At 31.3% G+C, this 22,323-nt stretch overlaps 1 protein-coding gene across 4 annotated transcripts; it reads right to left on the bottom strand.

Annotated features, from left to right (window-relative positions):
- Window positions 1–671: 671 nt before the first annotated feature.
- Window positions 672–21,099, bottom strand: LOC111996505 (probable leucine-rich repeat receptor-like serine/threonine-protein kinase At3g14840). 4 transcript variants are annotated; one of them, XM_065770117.1, is made up of 25 exons: window positions 20,958–21,093; window positions 20,488–20,840; window positions 16,827–17,019; window positions 14,983–15,054; window positions 14,825–14,893; window positions 14,674–14,745; window positions 14,299–14,370; window positions 14,100–14,171; window positions 13,890–13,961; window positions 13,726–13,797; window positions 13,529–13,600; window positions 13,365–13,436; window positions 11,650–11,718; window positions 11,052–11,117; window positions 10,634–10,696; window positions 10,517–10,552; window positions 10,360–10,400; window positions 9,752–10,128; window positions 9,488–9,683; window positions 9,054–9,194; window positions 8,132–8,250; window positions 7,772–7,982; window positions 7,426–7,663; window positions 5,644–5,794; window positions 672–1,242 (listed from the first exon to the last, which is right to left on the bottom strand). In XM_065770117.1, the coding sequence occupies exons 2-25, from the start codon at window positions 20,588–20,590 to the stop codon at window positions 868–870; spliced, it is 3,024 nt and encodes a 1,007-aa protein (XP_065626189.1). In that variant the 5' UTR covers window positions 20,591–20,840; window positions 20,958–21,093; the 3' UTR covers window positions 672–867. The 4 variants fall into 4 exon arrangements, with proteins under 4 accessions (XP_065626189.1, XP_065626188.1, XP_065626190.1 ...); XM_065770116.1 differs by having other exon boundaries at window positions 20,488–20,625; XM_065770118.1 differs by having other exon boundaries at window positions 20,488–20,601.
- Window positions 21,100–22,323: the final 1,224 nt, after the last annotated feature.

Below are 22,323 nucleotides of genomic sequence, written 5' to 3'. Positions count from 1 at the left end.
CCCCGACCCATTTTTGCCTCATTTGATTAAACATCTGTAACGCTCTTGAATCTATCAGCTCAAAATTAAGCTTAACCTCCACTAAGAGAGGTAGAGATTATTTGGTGTGTAGTCATGACAAAGATTATGTGACTAATGTTTAAAGCCTCAATTTGTTAGTTAGAGAAATTTAATTAACATTTGATGATTCCACATATTTGTAATATTATATTTCCAAGCATGGGTGGGAAAATAGTACACAAATTTTTTATTTTTTATTTTTTTAAAAAGAAGTCAATTATCATTAAAAATATTTGGGCCTTTTTATAATGGAGCTGGGGCCTTAGGCCTAGCTAGGCCTTGGGCCGGCCTGGAGGCAATTTTGGTATAAACCTACAGATTGTACCCATAAGATGCATAAAATGGCATATGATATGGCTGACTTAAATTGCACCAGGGAGAATGTGGAATGAACCAACCAATGCAAGGCTTCGATCTGTGTTCGCTACTCCCATAATTAATCATCTGACTATACTGTCTAATGTAAAATTTACACCCATCAAGAAGGAATAATTTTCGAAAATACCGTTTAGCTTGACGCCTTCATCTTAGAGCAAATACTGGTCCAAAAGTTGACAACGGGCTAAATAAATGAGTGCGCTTTTCGCAGAGCAATATCTTTCCCAACCAAATCCCGTTCAAAGTATTATCTTGGAATTAAAACCACAAAGCTCATAGTTTCTTAGCACATTGCTAGTCACATAAGCTGGAGGCTTATTGTTAGATCTAACGGTGAGCAAAACACTATTAATTATGTCTGTAGAGTAATTACAAACCTATGTAAACTAATTTTACTTAAAATCCCACATTTATTGCCATCCACACTCCTCATTCATTTTGATTAGTGGAATAGATGTTGTGGGCAGATGTAGAAGAAGAGCCAATCCATGTTGCATTTGATGATTGAACAAGGCTCTGACTTTCTAGTGAGTTTGGTCGTGAGCTCTCACCATATTGATCTCTTAAGGCTTCAAACCCCCATTCATCGCCATAAATACTTGGACCTCTGGTCAATTCATCAATGACTATCCGGCCTTCAAGCATGTTCACTACTGCAGTCATGACAGGCCTAAGCACCGGTGATGGATTAGTGCATAATAAAGCTACTTTAATCATTCTAAGTGCCTCTCCCTTGCTGAAATCAGACCCCAATTCTGGATCCACCAATTCCATCAAATCCCCTCTCTGTTGTAACACGATGGCCTAAAATGACGAATGAAAAGAGTTTGTTAGTTATTAAAAGAAAAAACAAACAATTCAATTCTGCATTTTTCTATCAATGATGTTCCCCAAGTGAAGCAAACAATAGGCTACCGTGTTAATTAAATGGGAAAATACTATCACACACATAGTACACACACTCACAAAAAATAAGGGAAAACATTACTTAAAGTCACAATTTGGAAGTTGAATGAAATCAAGACTTCAAGTCACGTTTTCCTTTGTTTTTTTTTTTTAGTGGATGTATTATGTGTGTAATAGTGCGTGAAATAAACATTACTCTAATTAAAATATGAAAAAAAAAATTAGCAATTAATAATGAAAAACAAAGAATGACATTTTCATTAAAATATAAAAGCAATTAATATCAACATTTGTTTTGTAAATTCATCCTTTTCCATTTATTAGCCAAACATAATTTAATTTTCTTGTATTTTAAAGATATTTAAGGAGTTTTTTTTTTTTTTTTGTTTTGGTGTGTCTGTCTCATCAGCACATCACTTTAATTCCAATAAATAAAAATTAATTATGCTTTTAAGCAAACAAAAACTGTTTATAAATAGCTCAAGCTTGGCTTGAAAAAGGTTTTTTTTTTTTTTTTTTTTTTTTTTTTTTTTTTTTTTTTTTTTTTGTGAATGAAATATTATTAACCAAAACAAAGAAAAAAATTATGGAGAATATTGGGCAGCCTTACCTTACCCAAGATAACATTAACAAAACTTACTAGAGAGTGGGGCTAAATCCCATATCAAAATAGTACAAATAAAGCTATGTAGAGACCACTTAGCTAACATATGAGTAGCAAGATTTGCATCCCTATAAATCCACCTGGATTTAATGGCTTCAAAAGCTATTAATGTTCGTTTTTTAGCAAACAAGTCAACTCAAACCCAAGTTTGGGCTTGAATATTAAGCTAGACAAACTAAAACATAATAATGTGTTCGTAAATAAGCTTGTGAACATGAAAGTTTGATTTGACAATATATAGTGTTATAGTTTTATACGTATACTTGTCTAAAATTATATTTATATAGAATGGATTATGTAGGTTTGTAAATAGGTTCATATAATATCAAATTAGTTATTATATGTTATAGATAGTATAGAGTGCATTAGTGGCAAAAATTCATAGATGTGTGAAGGGGTAAAAAATTTAGTCATGATTTTATTATATATGGGAAAATAATAAGTTGATCAAGTATCTCGCAAACAAGCTCGTGCTTGTTCGACAAGAAAATGAACTAAGCTTGAACATTAATCTTGTTTGGTGATGAGCTTGAACTCAATTCGTGTTTGAAATTGATTCGGGATATGGAAGCGACAAGAAGCAGAACACATCTACTTCTAGAAAACAAGAAACAAAACGCATTTGCTTCTAAAAATAACCTCGAATCTACAAGGGTTTCTTGAATCCACAAGGAGAAAGGGTCTGGAATCCACTAGAGAATAAAAAAACAAAAGTCTAAATTTTATTGATTGAATAATTGTTAAAAAAAACCGTGTACGTACTTAGGGGCCTATTTAAGGGCTTCATAAAACTTGACAGAAAAGAAAATATATTCTAAAATAACTCCTAATTAATACCTAATCATAACAAGAACCAAATTTGACCTAAAAAGCATTAAATGCACCTAAAAATAAGGAAATAAATCACCTAAACCTAAAATAACGTTTTTTACATAAAAATATCAAAAATAATAAATCACAATAATTAAATAGTAAACTATGTCCTACATCAGACCTTTTCCACTTGAAACAAACTCGTTCTCAAATTCATCTTTGAAATCTAAAATCTTCTGTTCCAAATAAACAAATACTTTGAATGCCTGAGCCCCTTGATCTTCCTTCCATACTTACAACTCATCAATTGAGTAAACAAATTAACTTGAGATTCTCTTTCCTTAGCCTTCATGCAATTGACAATATTCACCAAATGAAAGTTGATGATTGAATCAAATCTTTCAACGCCAACAAAATTAATAAACTTTGGTATATCGCCTACCATAAAAATAACACGAGCGACGGACTTGCAATCACCTGATTTGGGTTTATCAAGATCTTGGACAATGTTCTTTACAATTTTTACCTCACATTCATCTACTTCACTGTAATTTTCACCAAATGTATTAAGAACATCTATCTTTTTCTCATTGGCTTCAAAAAAAATTTCATGCATGTTATCTTCACAAAAATTTTCAACTTGTGATAATAAAACTTGATTTTCTTTAGAAATTGGCTTCATCTTTTTTACCCTAGAACATTTTTCTTTTCTTGAATCATATGAATATATAGATCTATAACTAACACTTGTATAATCTAGTATATCATAATAATCATGAGGAAACCACAAATCAACCAACACCTTTTTCATTCTTTGCCAAGAGCGAATTGGATGCTTACCTCGACGCTTTCTATCAATTTGTATGTCTTTCCACCATTCCTCTATTTCACCATCCAATTTATTGAATGCAAGTTGTACTCTTTCTTCATCACAAATTTCTCAATAATCAAAATCCTCTTCCAAATCAAGAAGCCAAACAATAAAATCCAACTTACACATCTTTCCATCAAAGAATGAAATTTTCTTATATTTAGGAGTGCGTCTAATGATATTGCTCTGGGAGGATTTACTAGCAAGAGGGGTAGTGACTGCTGGCTATAGTTCGCATGACACTTGCTAGACATCATGTTGAAGTTGAAGGAATTCCTTCCTAAGAACTTCTACCTTAACCTTTCGGTTACTAAAAATGCTACTGTCACATTTAGTAGCCATCAAACCAGGGTAAGTACAAGGCTCTAATACCAACTGTACGTTTTTAGACCCCTTAAACACAACCAGATTAACCTAGTTATTTAGCCAAGTGATTAACTTAGGTAAATTATTCAATTCTAGGTTAACACATATAAATCATATCATTGAACAGTACGGAAAATAAATAACACAACGATATTATAACCCAGGAAAACTAAACAGGTAAAAAACCTGGGGAGGATTTAACTTAGCTATCCTCAAGGTAAAATAGATTTACTATGAAAGAATTGAAGTTTACACAATAGTGACTTAGACCACTAGCATCCTATTGCTACCTTGAGTGGGAAACTTACTACCATGACCACATGACAGCTCCGAGTCTACGGACTACTTCTTTCTTAGATTCACAGCATCCATAAGTACTCCCTCTTGTGTTTCTTTAAGCTCTTTATGTAGAAACTGAATCGATCATCAAGCTCTTGACATAATCTTAATTCTTGATAACCCTAAGTATATGTGAAGGCAAACACCTCGAGATCTCACAAGAGATTCACATACATAGCATAAACAACTACTACAAAACGTGGCTATGGTTTTTCCTTTTATACTTAAGGCAAAACATAAAACCCTACACATCATACAGGCTTGGGCTGAGTTGGAAAATTTTGCAAAAAAAAAAAATCTGCACGAACTTCGATCAATCGAGTCTAATTTTTGATCGATTGACCCTGATAGATTTACACAATAAATCATGCAGTACACTCGATTCCAACTTTACAAATAAACACACTTTGAGCAAATCTAAAATAAGACTAAACGTTTTAATCAGGGTTTGCCAACATTACAAAATGAAGTTCTAGTACATTTAAACCTAAAGTCTTAGAACCCAACACCAACTGATGCGGGATGAGGAAGTATAAAGAAGCAGAACACGTCTACTTCTAGAAAATAAGAAACAAAACACATTTACTTATGAAAATAATCTCGAATTCACAAAGGTTCTTTGAATCCACAAGGATAAAGGGTTTGGAATCCGCCAGAGAATAGAAAGACAACATTATAAATTTTATTGATTAAATAATTGTTAAAAAAAAAGTGTACAGACTTAGGGGCCTATTTAAGGGTTTCGTAAAACTTGATAGATAAGAAAATGTATTCTAAAATAACTCCTAATTAATACATAACTATAACATGAACCAAATTTGATCTAAAAAGCATTAAATACATCTAAAAATAAGGAAATAAATCACCTAAAACTAAAATAACGTTTTTTTATATTAAAATACCAAAAATAATAAATTACAATAATTAAATAATAAACTATATCCTACATCAAAAATGAAATTAAATGCAACTTGAACCTTGAAGATACAACCAAAACAAAGAAGATGAAAAAAAAAAAAACCCTACATAATTTGTCTAACTCTCTCACATGTATGTTTTCAATTAAATGATGTTTATTTTACAACTTGAACCTAGTGAAACATAAAGTAGGTTGACCTAGTCAAATGGAGTAGTTCCCAAAGAAGAAACTAGGGTTCATATTTCTACCCAAAAAAAAAAAAAACTTTGGTTCATTATATTCTTTTAGCTGTAAGTTTCAAAACAACTTGAGAATGATGTGTCTTACCCAATCTAAAAGGCATACGAAGTTCTGATTTGGGCGATATTTCATGTTGTTCTTCCCAGCAATAATTTCCAATGCAACAACTCCAAAACTATAAACGTCCGCTTTGTAGGTTAGATGACCCCATAATGCATATTCTGGCGCCATATAGCCTCTACAACACATAAATTTATCATGATATTTGGTTCACTAATATGATCTTATGAACTTCCATCAGATTACCAATCAATTGTAATGTATGCAATCTTGCAATTAATAAGGCCACCACAAGTGAGTTTAGCTTCATTGAGCTAGAAGGAATAATAAAACAACTAAAGCAAGAGTAATAAGTAGATTAAAATAGAGATATTATGTTTTCTAAAAGTGCAAAGTGGATCAAAGTTAATGAGTATTTGCACTAAAAGATTTTTTGGGGGGAGGGGGGGGGGGAGGGAGGGAATTAGTCCATACATCCAGTTTGCTGTTTATGTGAGAAGGTGGGGACATTAGGGTTTGGCCATAGAATTTGACCTATGATGATAATTGATTTTTTTGGACTTGATTGATCGTGATTGGGGTTGATGGCGGTTTCAAGAGTCTAGTGTTACTTTGAATGGAGAATGGCAATGGAAACAACCTAGAAGTGAAGCTGTCAGTGTTGTCTAGTTAGAATGCTTGCTGGATCAATTGCACGATGAGGATAAGGTGAGGTGGACTCTTACAACAAGCGGTGTTTTTCTTGCCGTTCTACTTGGGAAGCCATAAGAGTTAGGAGTAGTGAGGTGGATTGGTGGAAATTGGTGTGGAATACTGTTGTGGTGAGGTGGATTCGCCATTCTAGTCCTTTCTATCAAACTGTTTGTAAGCGAGTTGGTGATGTCTTGGCAGGAGTGTCCCCTGTGACTGGTTGGAGTTTGATGCAATGGGGGGTTTTCTCAGGTGGTTAGTAAAGTTGTTGTGGCAGCAACAGTATATCACATTTCAAGATTAAGAAATCAGATACTGCATTAGGGCCCATTGATTTCCAAGAATCACATGGTGAAGAATATCTTGAATGATGTGAGATGGAGGCCTGAGGCTTTTCTTCCTTTCAAACCTTCAATCAGTGGTCAAGCTCCCTGCTCGATGCTAAGAATTCAGCTGCAAATGGCCTCTATTTTGTGCTGCCAGATTTGTTGTCCAGCTTCTTGTTGTTTGTGGCTGGCTACAAGTAGGGGTTGACAATGTGTCTTGGGGTTTCAGAGGTTCATCTATTGTCCCGGGTGCTTATATAGCTGTTGGTTTTAGTAATTGTAGATAAGCTGCTCTGTGTTAGGGTGAATTGTGTTGTTGCTTGTGGGTTTTGGGCAAGGGTTTATGTGCATCTAGGGTATTGTAGGAGGTTGCTTTGACAACCTAGTGTTTGCAGCATGGTTGCTTGTATTTTGTGTTGTTTAAGCTGTAATTGTGTCATTTTGGTTGATAATATTTGCTTATTCATTAAAAAAAGGGATGTAGCATTAGAATTCAGTTTGAAAAGCATGGACCCTATTACATGTTGATGGCAAATAGATATAAGATCCAGTCAAGTACTTTGGTCAATACTCTTCTGACAGTATTTTCTATACTTGTCTTACTGCAAAGATTTCATTCTGGACATATTCTGGTGTACTTTCAGGGCACAACTCAAATTACCAATGTATAAGATCGGCATCAATTCTCAAGACCTCATAATAAAGATCTGCAGAGGTAATGAAATAGAAGAGAGGGAAAAAATAGACTCCAAAAGGAAGTACAGTGGGGGCAAAAGAAAGAAAGTCAGCTCACATTGTTCCAGCAATTTTGGTGCTAATGTGTGTGTTCTCCTCTTCATTGAGCTTGGCCAAACCAAAGTCAGAGATCTTAGGATTAAGGTCTCTGTCAAGCAACACATTAGTAGATTTGATGTCCCTATGAACAATTTTCAGTGTTGATTCCTCATGCAAGAAAGCCAGACCTTTTGCTACACCAACACATATTTTTTGTCTTGCAGGCCAGTCCAATTTTAACCGGCCATTTGCAGTGCCTGCAATTGATGTCCAGACCCCAATCAATGAAATTCATGATTAGTGTTTGTCCTCATTCTTCTATTATCAACATAAAATGCATGGTAAGTTATAAAACATTAGCTTACCAAACAAAGCACGTGCAAGGCTATTGTTTTCCATGTACTCATATACCAACAATAATTGTTTTCCTTCAATACAACATCCATACAGTCTAACAAGATTTGGATGTTGTAAACCAGATATCATGCCTATTTCATTCACAAATTCACGGCTTCCTTGCCTTGATTTTGATGAAAGTTGCTTAACCGCAATTACAGTACCATCAGATAGTATACCCTGCATCAAGAATAGAAAAATATACATTTTCAAGTATGTATTTTATTGTGTAACTCTTCAAATGTCAAGGATCAATAAGGAGAATAAGAATAAGAATAAATGGATGAAAATAAAACTCATTCTAGAATAGAAAAAGAGTTGCCAAGTACCTTGTAAACTGATCCAAAACCACCCTCCCCTAGCTTGTTTGCAGCATTGAAGTTATTAGTGGCAATTTTTATTTGTCTATATGTAAAAAGACCAATTTGCAGGTCTAATCCTTTCAGCTCTATCAATGGCATCAACTAAGATGTCAGAATGCATCTTATAGCATAACAAGACCAATGTTTAACCAAAAAAAAATGCATGCCTCTTGACTAGTTAGATGTAAGAAAATAAAAGGCTTTTGGATGGCACTAATTGTGGCAGAAGTTTTGAGGGGGGACGTGGGGGGGTGAAGGAGAAATATATTAAGTATGAACAAGTACAGGAAACCCTAAGTTTTTAGATTTTGTCTTTTTCCTCTTTCTCAATTACAAGTACTTTATTGGGAATCAAAAAACTAAATGGAAAGTTGAAATATTCCATTAATTTATCATAAAATGAGATGGCTTGACACTTGTCACAAGATCATTTTGCAACAAAAATAAGAATATTAAACAAACAAACCAAATTTCTTGTGACTTTGAGCACAAGTTGAGGTGAAATCTTTCAAAATAATATTTTCTCTATCAGAAACTTGGTTTATGAAAATCTTTAGACATCACTCGACTATAGAGAACTTAAGCCAAAAACACATTATTCATTTGAAAAATTACTTTTTAAAAAAAATGATAAAGGCTTTATTATCATAAAAAATTGGAACTAAATGACCAAAATCATCATGCATCATCCCTAAGAAAAGATCATACGCTTTGAGCCCATAAATCCTATAGTTTCTTTTTAAAATGTACTTTGTAATGCTGATCATCTAGGGAAAGATAAAGAAAAATAAAAATTTTTATTTTCTATACATTGTTCCAACTTCCTGCCTTAGCAGGAGATAGTGAATACTGTCCTCTATAATTTCCACATAAGATTTGCACAAATTACCATTTTCTCTTGATTTCCTCCCTCCCAAACAACCTTCCCACCAAAGAATGCCCAAAATCATAAAAATGAGGAGTAGCACTGCAACTAAAGCTCCGACCACAATGTATATCTTCATCTTGCCATCATCAGGGAGACTGAAATCTACAGAAATAACAATAACTAAGGACAGTAATTTTAAGACTGCATTATGAAATTTATTTAGCACCATACAGAAAATTCAAAGCAAGATAGCAACAGATGGTTAAAAGACAAATAAAGTTTTTTGTAGTCTTCCATCTAAATGTACTTTAACATGGTTTTAAGTCTTTCATCTAAATGCAGATACATATGGAGTTCTAGATCCACTAAATTCCTATGATTCCACAGTTCATCAATCTAATCTAAGTATGAAGAAATTGGACAACAACAAGATTCTCAATCTTCAATACAATTACCAGCTTCCACAGAGATAGCTGATATGAGGGGACCATATGGTCCTCTCGTTGGGGCAGTTGTTGTTCCTTTCCCAGCCCAAAAAAAGCGAATCATCAAAACTTTATTTGTTACATTTGCTTTATATTCCCAAACAACTGCTTTATCAATCCCTCGTGCAGCATTTTCAATATCAAAATTTTTCCACACTAGTTTTTCCTGCAGCAAATTAACTCAATTAACTCCTTTACTATAATATACAAATAGAAATAAATTTGACAAAATACCTGCACATAAATGTCAAATATCCGCCTTCCAAGACTGTAAAAAGATCTATTGTCTCTGATTACTATCTCTGCAAAGTGAAGTGTCAATTTATAAGGTCCGTTTGCTAGGCAGCGGGCATAGTATGTGATTGAAAGAGGAGACAGTCGTGCACTTGTGTATAGTTCAAATTCATTCATTTTAAGTATGGATACATTATTTGCTACATGGTCATTTGCGGTAGTGTTTAAATCCCAAAATCTTCCAGAGCTGCTGAATCCCCAATTCTCCCTCAAATGAAAAAATTTTGCTGCTCCAGCTGGGTCATCATCCGCTTCATACTTTGTGTTTCCAATGGTAATTGCTTTCCCACCACAATTTATATGCATTGAATACCAATCTACATAGAAGCAGCACCAAATCAAATACAAGCAGACATAATAAAACAACAATGAAATTTCCATTTTATTGTTAACTAATTTATGTATTTGTGTTGTACAAGATGAAATATTTAACTAAACTCTTTTCTTTATTTTGGATGGAAATTACAAAAGAGGAATGCTTGACTAGACAATTGAAGCATATACCTCATCATAATTTGATTTGAATGGATATATTCATATATGATTACCTTTTGAACATGGAGATTCATCCAGGCACTCACGAAGTGTTCTTAATTAGTGAAGTAGATAAAGAATGTCAGTTATCCCTAATAAATTGGAAAAAAGATAAAAAGAAAAAAAAGAAAAGCAGTGGCTCTTCGTAAACTTTACAAGTTTGAAGCTTACAACTTGTCCCTTCCAGAAAAGCTTTTAAAGAAATTTCTGATGCAAAGGAAAAAATCAGTTAGTTTCGGAAAAGGTTATGAAGGGCAAAGTGCGTAAACCTCGAGAAGGCAGACTTACATGTTATCTGGACAGGTTGGTGCAGAGTGCTCTACCAAATTATTGTAAGAAAGATCTATTTGGCTGCACAAAAAGCATGATTATTATATTGTACTTCACTATAACTCCAGACAAGAACAACAAAGTATTTTTTAAGAGTATTTGCTAAAATTGTTAAAACTTTAAACAATTCATGGTGAAAAATGTTAATATATTATGGTCCAAGAGACCAGAACCTATCATAGGCGTATATTAGTTTAGAATTCTCTCCTCTATAAACCATAAACCAGTTAAAGTCCACCACCTGAATTACCAAGTCTGAGCGTCGGAGGTTATGTATATAGTATCAGGGTAATAAACTAATAACTTTAAAAATATCTTTCTCTTGACTCACAAGTCAATGAAAAATTGAAGTAGAATTTAAGATGAAAACTCATACTATTTGCTGTCTCTGCTCATGATCCAGTCCGGAACAGACCCAGTGAGCAAGTTGCTTGTCAGACACCTATTCAGTAAAAAAAGAAAAAAAAAAACAATATCACCAACTAAACAAATATAGCATGACTAAGTTTGGCATCCTATAATTTTCAGTAGCTTATTTGCTAAAAGGTGGGAAAAAATATGTTAGCTTATTACCAAAAAGAAAAAAGTTTATTTGGTAAAAGAGGGGACAAAAAATGGATTTAAGCAAATATTTTGGCTAAAGTAAGAGGATGCCAAACAGACACAGAGTATATAAGCTCATAGTTGCACTAACCAATAAAGAAAAAAAAAATGTTACGTTTTCCAAAGACAATTGAACTCAAAAATGTTGTGTTAAACCCTAATATAGTGCACCTTTTAACCTATGCTAAAAGAAATGGAGAGTGTTCTAGTTTTAGGTGCATACATAGTGAAGTTCATTGTAGATTCGCCCATGGATGTTGGCCAAAAGCCAAACCTTGCTACATACATGGTTATGCGATTTAGCTGCCTAATTGTTTATTTGAATTTACTTTACAATTGAACTAGGTTAAGGGTTTTGTCGTGAAGATTACAAGTATGTCAATTTTCCTAGACCACCAAAGTTTGGAATAAAGCCATCCAATCTGTTGAAGCTGAGATCTCTGCAAGAAAAAAAAAAAGGGTTTATAACTATAAATATGAACTGAATTTAGAAAAAGTTATGACACAAAATGTCAACTACTAAAAAGAATGCAAGTTAAAATTAAGAACACAATATAATATAACAACTAATTGATTTAGAAACTCATTAATCAGTCGAGATAATTATGAGCTTTGTTACCACCGTCTCCCTCAAAGTACTCATTTTAGCTTAAGTTTCTATTCTAATTTTTATTGAAATAAATATGTGCTCTAAGTTATAGATAACAAAGTATGACCCAAAGTTTAAGTCCATAAATTTCTATATATTAATATCTAGTTATTATATTTTAAGAGCATTGTAATTCAATTGACATCTCTTAACATTTCCATATGAAACTATTCAGGGCTTAACTTCCCACTCCCTTTTATAATTATCAAATTGTTTAAAAAAAAAAACTTTTTTTTTGAGAAAAAAAAATCTAGTTATATTACCCTAAAAAAAAAAAAATCAAAATCAAACATTCATATGTACGTGTATATATATATATATATTAAAAAACTTTTTTTTTGAGAAAAAAAAATCTAGTTATATTACCCTAAAAAAAAAAAAATCAAAATCAAACATTCATATGTACGTGTATATATATATATATATATATAGTTGAGTTCAAATTACACCTATGTGGCGTTTGATACAGGGTAATGTTTTAGGATTCCTAGGAATGTTTAAAGATTTTCATATTTGGTTGCAAATCATGCTAGGGAATCAGATGCCAAGGGAATCTGGATTCCCCCCTTAAACCCCTCTCAGTAGGAATGTGGATTCCTTTTAAAATAGGTGGGAATCCAGATTCCCAGGCTTAAAGAAAATTGTATTTTTTATAAATTGACAATTTTAACCATTTTTTTTAAATGACTTGATAGTTCACATTCAAATCTAAGGATAGAAAGGTAAAAATAAATAATTCATTTAAGATTCCTGAGAATAAACCAAACATAGGAATAACTACATTCTTAGGAATGTGATTCCTAGGAATTACATTCCTAAGAATCTGGATGCCAGGAGTAATGTGGATTCTCCCGTACCAAACGCCACACTAGTGTAACTTTAAGCAATGTTTCACCATTTAATATTTTTTAATTGGATGTGAATATTAACAAATCTACTGTTAAATTACATTATCTTCATATATTCTCCATACATGCAAAATTTCAAAGTAATCAAAAATTAATAGCCATGTCATTATTCAATTGTTAAAATTCAAGTTTTTGTAGTTTAAAATAATGCATAAAAGATGAGTTTATGGATCAAATGGTAAATAATATCCGATTGATATGAAAATTGGCATGCATGTTAAGTACATATAGAACATATAATTCAACGGCTAGATTTTCAAAAAATTAATTCTTTAACAAGTTATTAGCTAGAGTTACACTAGGTGTAACTTGAACCCAACTCAATAATATATATATATATATATACCGCTATTACTGATGTATGATTTGCTGGATTTCTCATTTTGGTTTCATTTATGATTGACCGTTGTTTGTCCAATCATCCGGGGGCTGTAGTACACTCATTTTCCAGTTAGAGAAGAAAAAAATTAAGAGGAAAAAGGATATTAAAAAATTAAAATAAATAACAAAAAAGAAACAGGAGCACTACAAAGCTAAAAGATGTGTCATGTCTGAAATATCTGAAGGAATTGGTCCAGAGATATTACAGCCCTTCAACATCCTGCAATGTAAATAAACTTCTTGTTAGCAAAACTGCTGTAAATTTTGTTAGCATTCCAATCCATAGCAATTTACAACTAAATAATGACTTACAATCTTTTCATGCCTTTCATGCTACTTAAGTTTGGAAATTTTGAACCCTCTCCCACTAAGTCACTGATCCTTCTACATAGAGTTGCACCATCAATAACTGTTAGCTCTTTAGCATTAAATTTCATCAAATTAAAACATCACATGAGCATATCCTAGATCTTAAGTTAAGAATTGTTATCTTGAAAGGGAGAACTCACAGCTCAGTTAAGTTACTCAAGATAGAAATGCTAGAAGGAATTGGCCCCTCAAAACCACTAGCTTGGATCTCCCTATTAACAACACAATTCAAATGGATTTAGATCACACTTGAAAACTTTTACTTTAAAGAGATTTAGATAAGGACGTAAGAAAAAGCACATACAATTTCTCAAGTTGTTTCCAACTTTGGAAAAAGTCAGGCATTCTTCCAGTGAAGTTGTTACTGCTAATTCTACTGCATGTATCCCAAAACAGAAACATTATTGAACAAAATACAAACAAGAAGAATGCTACAGTCACCAAAATGACTAAGATGTTTTTCAAGGAAAATCTTGAATTACTAGTAGCCATGGAAAAGGTTTCAACCACTTACAGTTCTTTTAATTTGGTCAAATTAGTTAGCGCAACTGGCAACTCTCCTGAGAGATTGTTAGCACTAAGAATGCTATAGTCACCAAAATTAAAGTTGAGGTCATTTCATGGGTTCAAGATTAAGCAAATCAATGACAATTTAGAAATGACAAATCAAAATTTATTTGAAAAATTAAGGGAAAAAACACAAAGAAACTCACAGCTTCTGCATGTTAACCAACTTTCCAAGCTCATGGGGAACCATTCCTGAAAACAGATTGTTCTCTATACTCCTGAATGTATAATATATTCTTAAATATTAATGCCAGTTAGACCAAATGGAAGTATGACATAATTTATTGTCTATATAACAAGTGATGATAGAAATACTACAATTTTTTCTATATAGAGCTTACAATCTGATGTGTCACCAATCACCAATAAACAATTCAATTATTCATTCATTAGGTGATTGACGTCCACTGATCACTTTTATTGCCACATCAGTTTGTAAGCATTATGTTATTGAACCAGTAGTAACTCAAACATTTTCCCATATATGATTGGTGAGAAAGAATGTTACAATAAGAGCATACATATATGTAAGTGTGGTAATGTCTCCCAAGAACCTTGGAATTGGTCCTGATAAGTTGTTCACGGTGAGGGACCTGTAGCAAATTCATTGAATTAAATAAGAATGAGCCTTTAATGGCTAATCTTGGATATGAACTAAAGAATATCACTTACAAAGATTCCAACTTTGTAGAAGCCCATTCGTGGGGTATGTTACCACTCAAGAAGTTACGAGCGAGATCACTACAATGAAGAGGAAATTGTGCAATTATGTGGTTAAATCAATTATGGAAGCGGTAATTAGTAAAACAAATAATGGGTACTCTTCTTACAGGGACTTCAGGTAGGGTAGCTTCACCACAGATCGTGGAAGCACACCGGCAAGATCCTGCCCTTTAAGATATCTGTGTGACAAGGATATTTTGAATTGTTTAGAATAAAGAGGGAGAGAAAGAGAGAGAAAAAGAGAGAAGTATTAATAAAACTTGCATGTAACCCATGCGTAAATTGTAGTGGTGTTATTGATATTAGTTTGGGTTATTAAATATATATGACATAGTTTGGCTATAACATTTGAAGGTACTAAAATAGTTTTTTCTTTCAATTTTCATAATATTGGTTACACCAAATTTCTCATTACATTACTATTGCATATATAATATTGAAAATCACTATTAGATATTACATATACAATATCAATTCACAATTATTGTATGTGAAATTCTACTAAATATAACACAAAATAAAATAATAAATTGATCAAATGGTATCTCTTGAATTGAATGAAGATAGGTGCATGAAATCATTCAGCTCAATTACAGTTTGTTATGTTCATCTTTGCATACAAAATATCTAAATAGAAACAGTATAAAAAATATACTCATTAGTTCAGAGAAAAAATAACACCAAAAATCTAAATAATTTAATTTGTATGGAAAGCTAACAAAAGAAAAATCCAATTTTGATTCTTATTGAATTTTCTCTAAACTTTGATTTTAAAAAGCATATATATATATATATATATTACCTAGTTAATAATGGACTGTACATAGTCATGGTATATTATATAAATGACTTATAAATTTGAATTGTTTTAAATTATACCAAAAAAAAAAAAATCATGGTATATTATATAAATGACTTATAAATTTGAATTGTTTTAAATTATACCAAAAAAAAAAAAAAAAAGGCTCATAAATATAAAATTAGATAGTGTTAGATATATGATTATATTTTTTATGATTTATTTATATTAGATTCCTCGTTTCTATACTAAATTAACTCATTTGGCACAAAAAAAAAAAAAAAAAAAAACTTAGATTAGATGGGACACGTGCCGTAAAATTGAACTCTAATTGAAATCTAATTTTTACACTAAATTAACTAACTTAGCACAAAAATTTAAAAATTTAGATTAGATGGGACACATGAAGCAAAATTAGATTCTAATTAAATTCTAATTTGAAATCTAATTGGATTTTCTCTCAGTTTTACTTATTAATATATATAGATTTTGGGATAAGATCTCTTATTAATGCTCTATTTCCTTCTCATTTTATAAAAATTAAATAAATATTATGTGTTGTACATCCAACTAAAAATTTAAGAGAACTAAAGATTCAATTGGAGTAGAGAGATCATTTCCCTAAAATTTTAAAGAATAGTATTTATTACACACAAATTGTTTTATACACTTTCACACATGCTCCAAAAGCAATGGAAATAAGTCCCGATTTGGAAATCGTGACTTTAATTTCAATTTAATAAACCAAACTCTACATATTGTATAATTTCTCGAGCAATACAATAAGACCTGTATATAGTAGGGGTGACAATTTTTACCTAAACCTATTAACTCACCCATGACCCACTTAAATTGGGTAAGTCTTGACCCAAACTAATTAAATATTTGAATTAAATAGACAAGACCCGAATGGGTAATTCAATTAAAGAAGTCTTAGTAGGTAAGACAACTGGGTACCCAAGTACCCATCAAAAATTAAAAGTTTAATATATAAAAATAAAAATTAAAAAAAAAATTAAAAGAAGGAAGAAACTATGGTAAACCCTAATAAGCTAAACCAGCTGCCACTTCTTCCAATATCTAAAAAAATTTCACGCTATGCAGTTTGTTCTCTTGGTTGATTAGCAAAATAAAAGTTCAACTTTTACTTACAATGCAATGACGTGGCATACACTATCAGGGTAGGAGCAATCGCAAATGAGAGAATTGTCGTACAGAACAGGCCTCAAATCCAATTTTGGTGCCAATTTTGGTGTTGACCAACTTGAGTCATTTATGCATGGGTCCACATTGAAATTCCAGTCTTTCTTTCCCAGTTGTTCAGCTATTTCAACAAGGGCTTTCACTGCATGATAAATCAAACTCAATCAATTTCCTTTTAACTTTTTACCTTTTTTTTGTTGGCTTTAGATTTAATATAGTCAATAGCATTCAAATTCCTTAAACAAGTAACAAATTCAAATAATGTAATATTATGATCATAAAAATCTTAATTAAAGTTTAACAGAAAAAAAACTATGTCCACAATATTTTCACAACACGTTTATAATAAATCTTAAATGGCAAGTTACTATTAGCTGTTATGGATGGACAAAAAAGTAATTTAAAATGTGAATTCAAATTAGAACCATTGATTCTCAAAAAAATAAAATAAAAATAAAAATTGAACCATAAAAACTTATAACCGTAAAAATTGAACCTTGAGATGCACCTTAAAAATTTTAAGAAAGGAAAAAAAAAAAAAAGAATCCAATTGTAATACCTCATTAATGAATAAGACATGAGCTGCCTCAATTAAATTAAAAGAATTAAGATCAAAATCTTCAAAGTTTTCTCAAGGTCTTTTCTTCTCCCACATTTTCTTTTGAGCTATGAGACACTGAATCAGCAATCGGGCTCTTTCAATGGGCCAACTAACTATGGGTACCCTATCTATCTATGTAAAGTACCAAAATAGTTGGGCTAATGAAGTGGCACTAAGTTTGTTATGCCTTAATTTAAACATAATAGGTTGAGAGGCTTGAATCTCACCTTATACCTTATAGTGTTTCTAATTTAGATGATTAGGGATGAAAGATTAAAACATAATATTGAGGACAAAATTAATTCTAAATTTTATTACTAGTATAAGAAAAAAATGAATTCATTTATTAAATGGAAAAAATATTAAAATAGTAAATATAAGATAAATGTAACCTATAATTTGTTTTCCCATGCTTGGTTTCAATTATTTTTTCAAGCCTAGTTTAGAGTTAGAATATGCTTAGGATATTCATTCATAATTTAAGCTCACTAAAAATACATATTTCGAATAAGTAAAAAATATAAATAATCAATATATAGTCATTCACTTATGAAGTTCAAACTTCAAAGATTCATATAAATATAAGATATTCACACAAATTACATGAATATTTATAAAGTAAAATTAAAAATAAATTAACTTAGAAGTATTTCTCTACAATAGATCATATATTTGAAAATTTTAAAATATTCTACGTAAGCCTTTATTTTCTAAAGATGATGCATGAGTTTTTATTTTTTATTTTTTGATTAACTTAAAAGTACCAATATATATTCTTTCTATCTTAGATTTCATTTTGAAGTATCAAAATATGGGTTGTTTGCAAAAGACTTCAAAAAGTTTATAACATTGTTAAAGAATTATAAAATTCAACACATTAGTTAGAAAATATTGTGATAATATGTTATGATTTTAAGGTTACATATAAGAATAATTTCCTTGATTAAGATAGGAGAGTTAAAAGTTAATTTTATTAAAAAAAAAGTTTCAATTTTGGAATATTATTTTTTGGCATGGTGGTCACTCTACAAGTATAAGTACTTATGAGGTATGAGGAGCAAAGGCTAGAATTCAAATCTTTAGGAAGTTTCACACGCATATACACTTAGATTAGGCTAAAATAGGTTACGGTGTTGATCTGGGTTTTTGGTCACTATGGTTGATTGAGTTTGGTTTGGGTTTTTGGTTGGGTTGATCATAGTGATTTTTGGTTGGGTGCCAATAGTGTTGTTGTCAGCTATGGGTGATCTAGTGGGTTTTTGGTTGGGTTAATCACAACAAGTTTTTGATTGGGTGGTGGTAGATCATGGTGGTTTTGGGTTTTGATGGTGCATGGATGATGTGAACTAGTGGGTGATCATGGTGGTTTTAATGGTTGCTATAGGTTGTGGATGATTCTGGTGGTGTCATGGGTAATAGAAAAATGAATTTTTATTGGGTTGTATACTTGTATGTTAAAATAGAAGATGAGATGTACGGTGTATTGTTAAGAGATGTGTTAAAATAAATAAAACAGCCTTTTGAGATGCTAATTAAGGATTCGTCTAGAAACCACTTATTTTGCTGAAACTCAATCACCGTCCATTCCAAAGTTGGTGAAGAAGGAAAGATTTGAATCCGGTTCCTATTCTATAGTTAAGCTAGTGCAAAAAAGCGTGAGATTGAGAATTAAATTTTTAATTTTCAATCTTAACCTCAGGTGAGAGAAGTTAAAATTTAAAAATTAAACTATGATACTTTCAATCATTGAAAAATTATTGCATCTCGTGAGTGTCAATCCCGGAAGGAAACTTGTGGATGATATATGATATATCATGTTTGAAAAAGACAAAGGTCAAAATGGGCATTTGCCCCTAATTTTAAAACTATGCAGTAAAATATCATTATTTTGAAACTATTTAGTAAAATACCCATATTTTTTAAGTTCGATTGTAACAAAATCAAATTTTGTGTAAAACTCGATATTCTCAAAATTAAATTTTGTGTATATTTTTAAGTGTAACTCAACATTAACAATCTCAAGTTCAAACACAAGCTCAAGCGATCTTGGATGGTTCTATAGTTCTACTGACTTCATATCACACACTCTCAGCCACTCAAGCAAACCCGTGACAGGGAGACAAGTGGTCCACAGGTTTATGGGGGGTACACGTCTTCCACTGGTACAAGGAAAAGTTAGCATGGGACAAATGTTTCCATTTCTTTCTTTACTTTGTATACAAATGATATTACAATCAATAAAATATTTCTATCAGTTATCTCAAAAATAATAATAATAATAATAATAATAATAATGTCAAGTTTCATTTAATTTTTAAAAAAATTTAAGTGGTTAAACTTTCCTGAAACTCGATTTTTAGAAAATTAAGTTTTAAAACAGGAATACAGTACTTAATAGTTTCAAAACAGGAAAACTGTGCTAAATATTTTAAAAAATAAGGACAAAAGCCCATTTTTCCTTTTTTTTTTTTTTTTTTTTCTTATATAACTGTCTTTCAAATATCCATGACAAATTCCCTGGCCAACCAAATTTCGGTGGGTTTGTAAGGTTTTTTCCATAATAATTATAATAATAATTATTTTTTGTTTTAGATTAAAATTGTGCGTTGCTTAACTTTTTTTTTTTTTTTTAATCTGATGGGACAGAAAATTATTAGAGGTTTTCTAAACTTCCTTATGGAACTTTTTTTTTTTTTTTTTAAGTAACAAACACACATTGACACACATGATATACCTACATAGAACTAAAGTAATCAAATAACAATAATCAATCGGTGCAATATATTGGATATCAACTATATACTGTTTTTCCCATTAAAAAAAATAAATAAATAAACAAACTATATACTGTTTTCGCCTACTCCTAGTTTCTAATGTTGACGATTTTTGTTAAACACAGCTGAATGTATAGATGTCCAGTTTGAAAGAATAGATTTGATCCTATATACGAAGTAAAAATATACAGAAATATTATATATAGATAGAAAGCAGAGCAAAGAATGTCCTGACCTTCATCACTATGAGTTGTCCGGCCTGTTCCAGGTTGTGCTGCCGTGCACATAAGTAACAAGAACACTATAAGGCTAATGTAAGGAAGAATAAGCCTCGCCATTATTGTTTGCTCTGCTTGCAAAAAGTGCAGAAAGTCTGACACATATATAGATATACTTGTTAAATGCTAAGTTATTAATTTCGTTCCTTTCCGTCCGGAATGGCCGGAAAATACCGTTCCAGCATGTAAACCGGAATGGTATAACCCTTGTTCCACCTCAAAACAAATTCCGGGTCATTCCGGGGTGTTCCGGCCGTTTCGGGTGATTTCAGGCAATACCGGCCGAAATTATGGATTCGGCCGGAATGAGCTTCATGTGAAAAAAAAAAAAAAACAGATTATAAGGAAAAGTCTTATGAGCCACGGTGAGGGGGGAAAAAATAAAAGAAAGGAGGAATTTAGAAGAAAAAAATCAAGAGAAGCTCACGGTAATGAGATTTATCTTTTATGTATGCTTCCTCTTGGAACCCAGGTCTTTGCAAAGACTCCACTAGAACCCAGCCGAGACGCTCTTTGAGAAATGAACTAGAAATTGCGTTTCAGACTTTCAGCAAAGACTCCACCAGTGTTTTATTTGGTTTATTGAGTTGACCACACAGTCCAAGTCATAAGTAAATAAAGATGAAATAGTATAAAAAGTAGAAATAGGATGTCATTGAAAAGACAATCACGTGGGGTTGGTAATTTCTTGAAAGTTTCCTATTCTACCATCCCAGCATCGATGCTTATTTACCAAAAAAACCAACTAACTATTCTGATTTTATTTAAAAAAAAAAAAAAAAAAAAAAAAAAAAAAAAAAACAACAACAGCACTACTAACTACTTGGATAAGCTGATTAGGATTTCTTTTTAAACCTCTCTATTGAATTCATTAGTTGGTGTCAAAATTATTGTAATAGATATATATATATATATTGTTAATAATTTTGAAATAATATAAAATGGTACGTTGAAATAGGCTAACATCGAAATATTTCATTTTAATAAACAAATCGAAACGGTATTTATAACGTTAATCAAATTTTAAGCCCATAACATTCAGTAATTTTTGTTTTTGCTTTCGAATCTTCAATGGTTAGGACTACGTCCCATTAATTCCTAAGACATAAAAGAGATTTCCTCATATTACAAAACCAACGAAAAGCTAACTTTTAAAAATAAAAAGAAAGCCATGTCACCAAATTTATGTTGGCCTTTTAATGTCCCATCCATTTGTTAGGCCTTTTTCTAGGTTTGTCACGTGCTTTTTCATTTAACGTCTAACTTGTTTGTTTATATGTTTCTCAAAAAAAAAAAAAAATTCATTATATAATACTGACTTATATATATATATATATTGTACTTAAAAAAAATTATATAGTAAACTAATTATGACTACCCTAATAAAAATGTTAAATACTTTGGCCTGAGAATCACAAAATTTTAAGTTTTACAAAAATAGTAGTAATACTACATTCAGAACATTTTCAAAATAATTTTACAACAAATCATATGTAGTAAGTTGTTACTGATTCTAATTTGAGACTAATATTGACATCAATTTTTTACCCATCAATAATAGTTTTTTGCATAAAATTTGTTGTGAAAATATTGTAAACAAAACAATATTACAAAAATAATTATAACCTCCCAAACATAATCTTTAACCCCTTAAAAATTAAAAACAAAGGTAAGTAACAATAATAGAAATTAGTCCAAATAACAACAAAATAACCTAAACAAAAACATGACTAGGCCAAACAACAAGTGAAAATTATTCAACAAAAAACTAATTAAAAAATGAAAAAAAAAAA

Source organism: Quercus suber, unplaced genomic scaffold (assembly GCF_002906115.3).
Source record: "Quercus suber isolate HL8 unplaced genomic scaffold, Cork oak 2.0 scaffold_3B, whole genome shotgun sequence".
Taxonomy (NCBI): domain Eukaryota; kingdom Viridiplantae; phylum Streptophyta; class Magnoliopsida; order Fagales; family Fagaceae; genus Quercus; species Quercus suber.
This window is presented reverse-complemented; position numbering and strand designations above follow the sequence as displayed.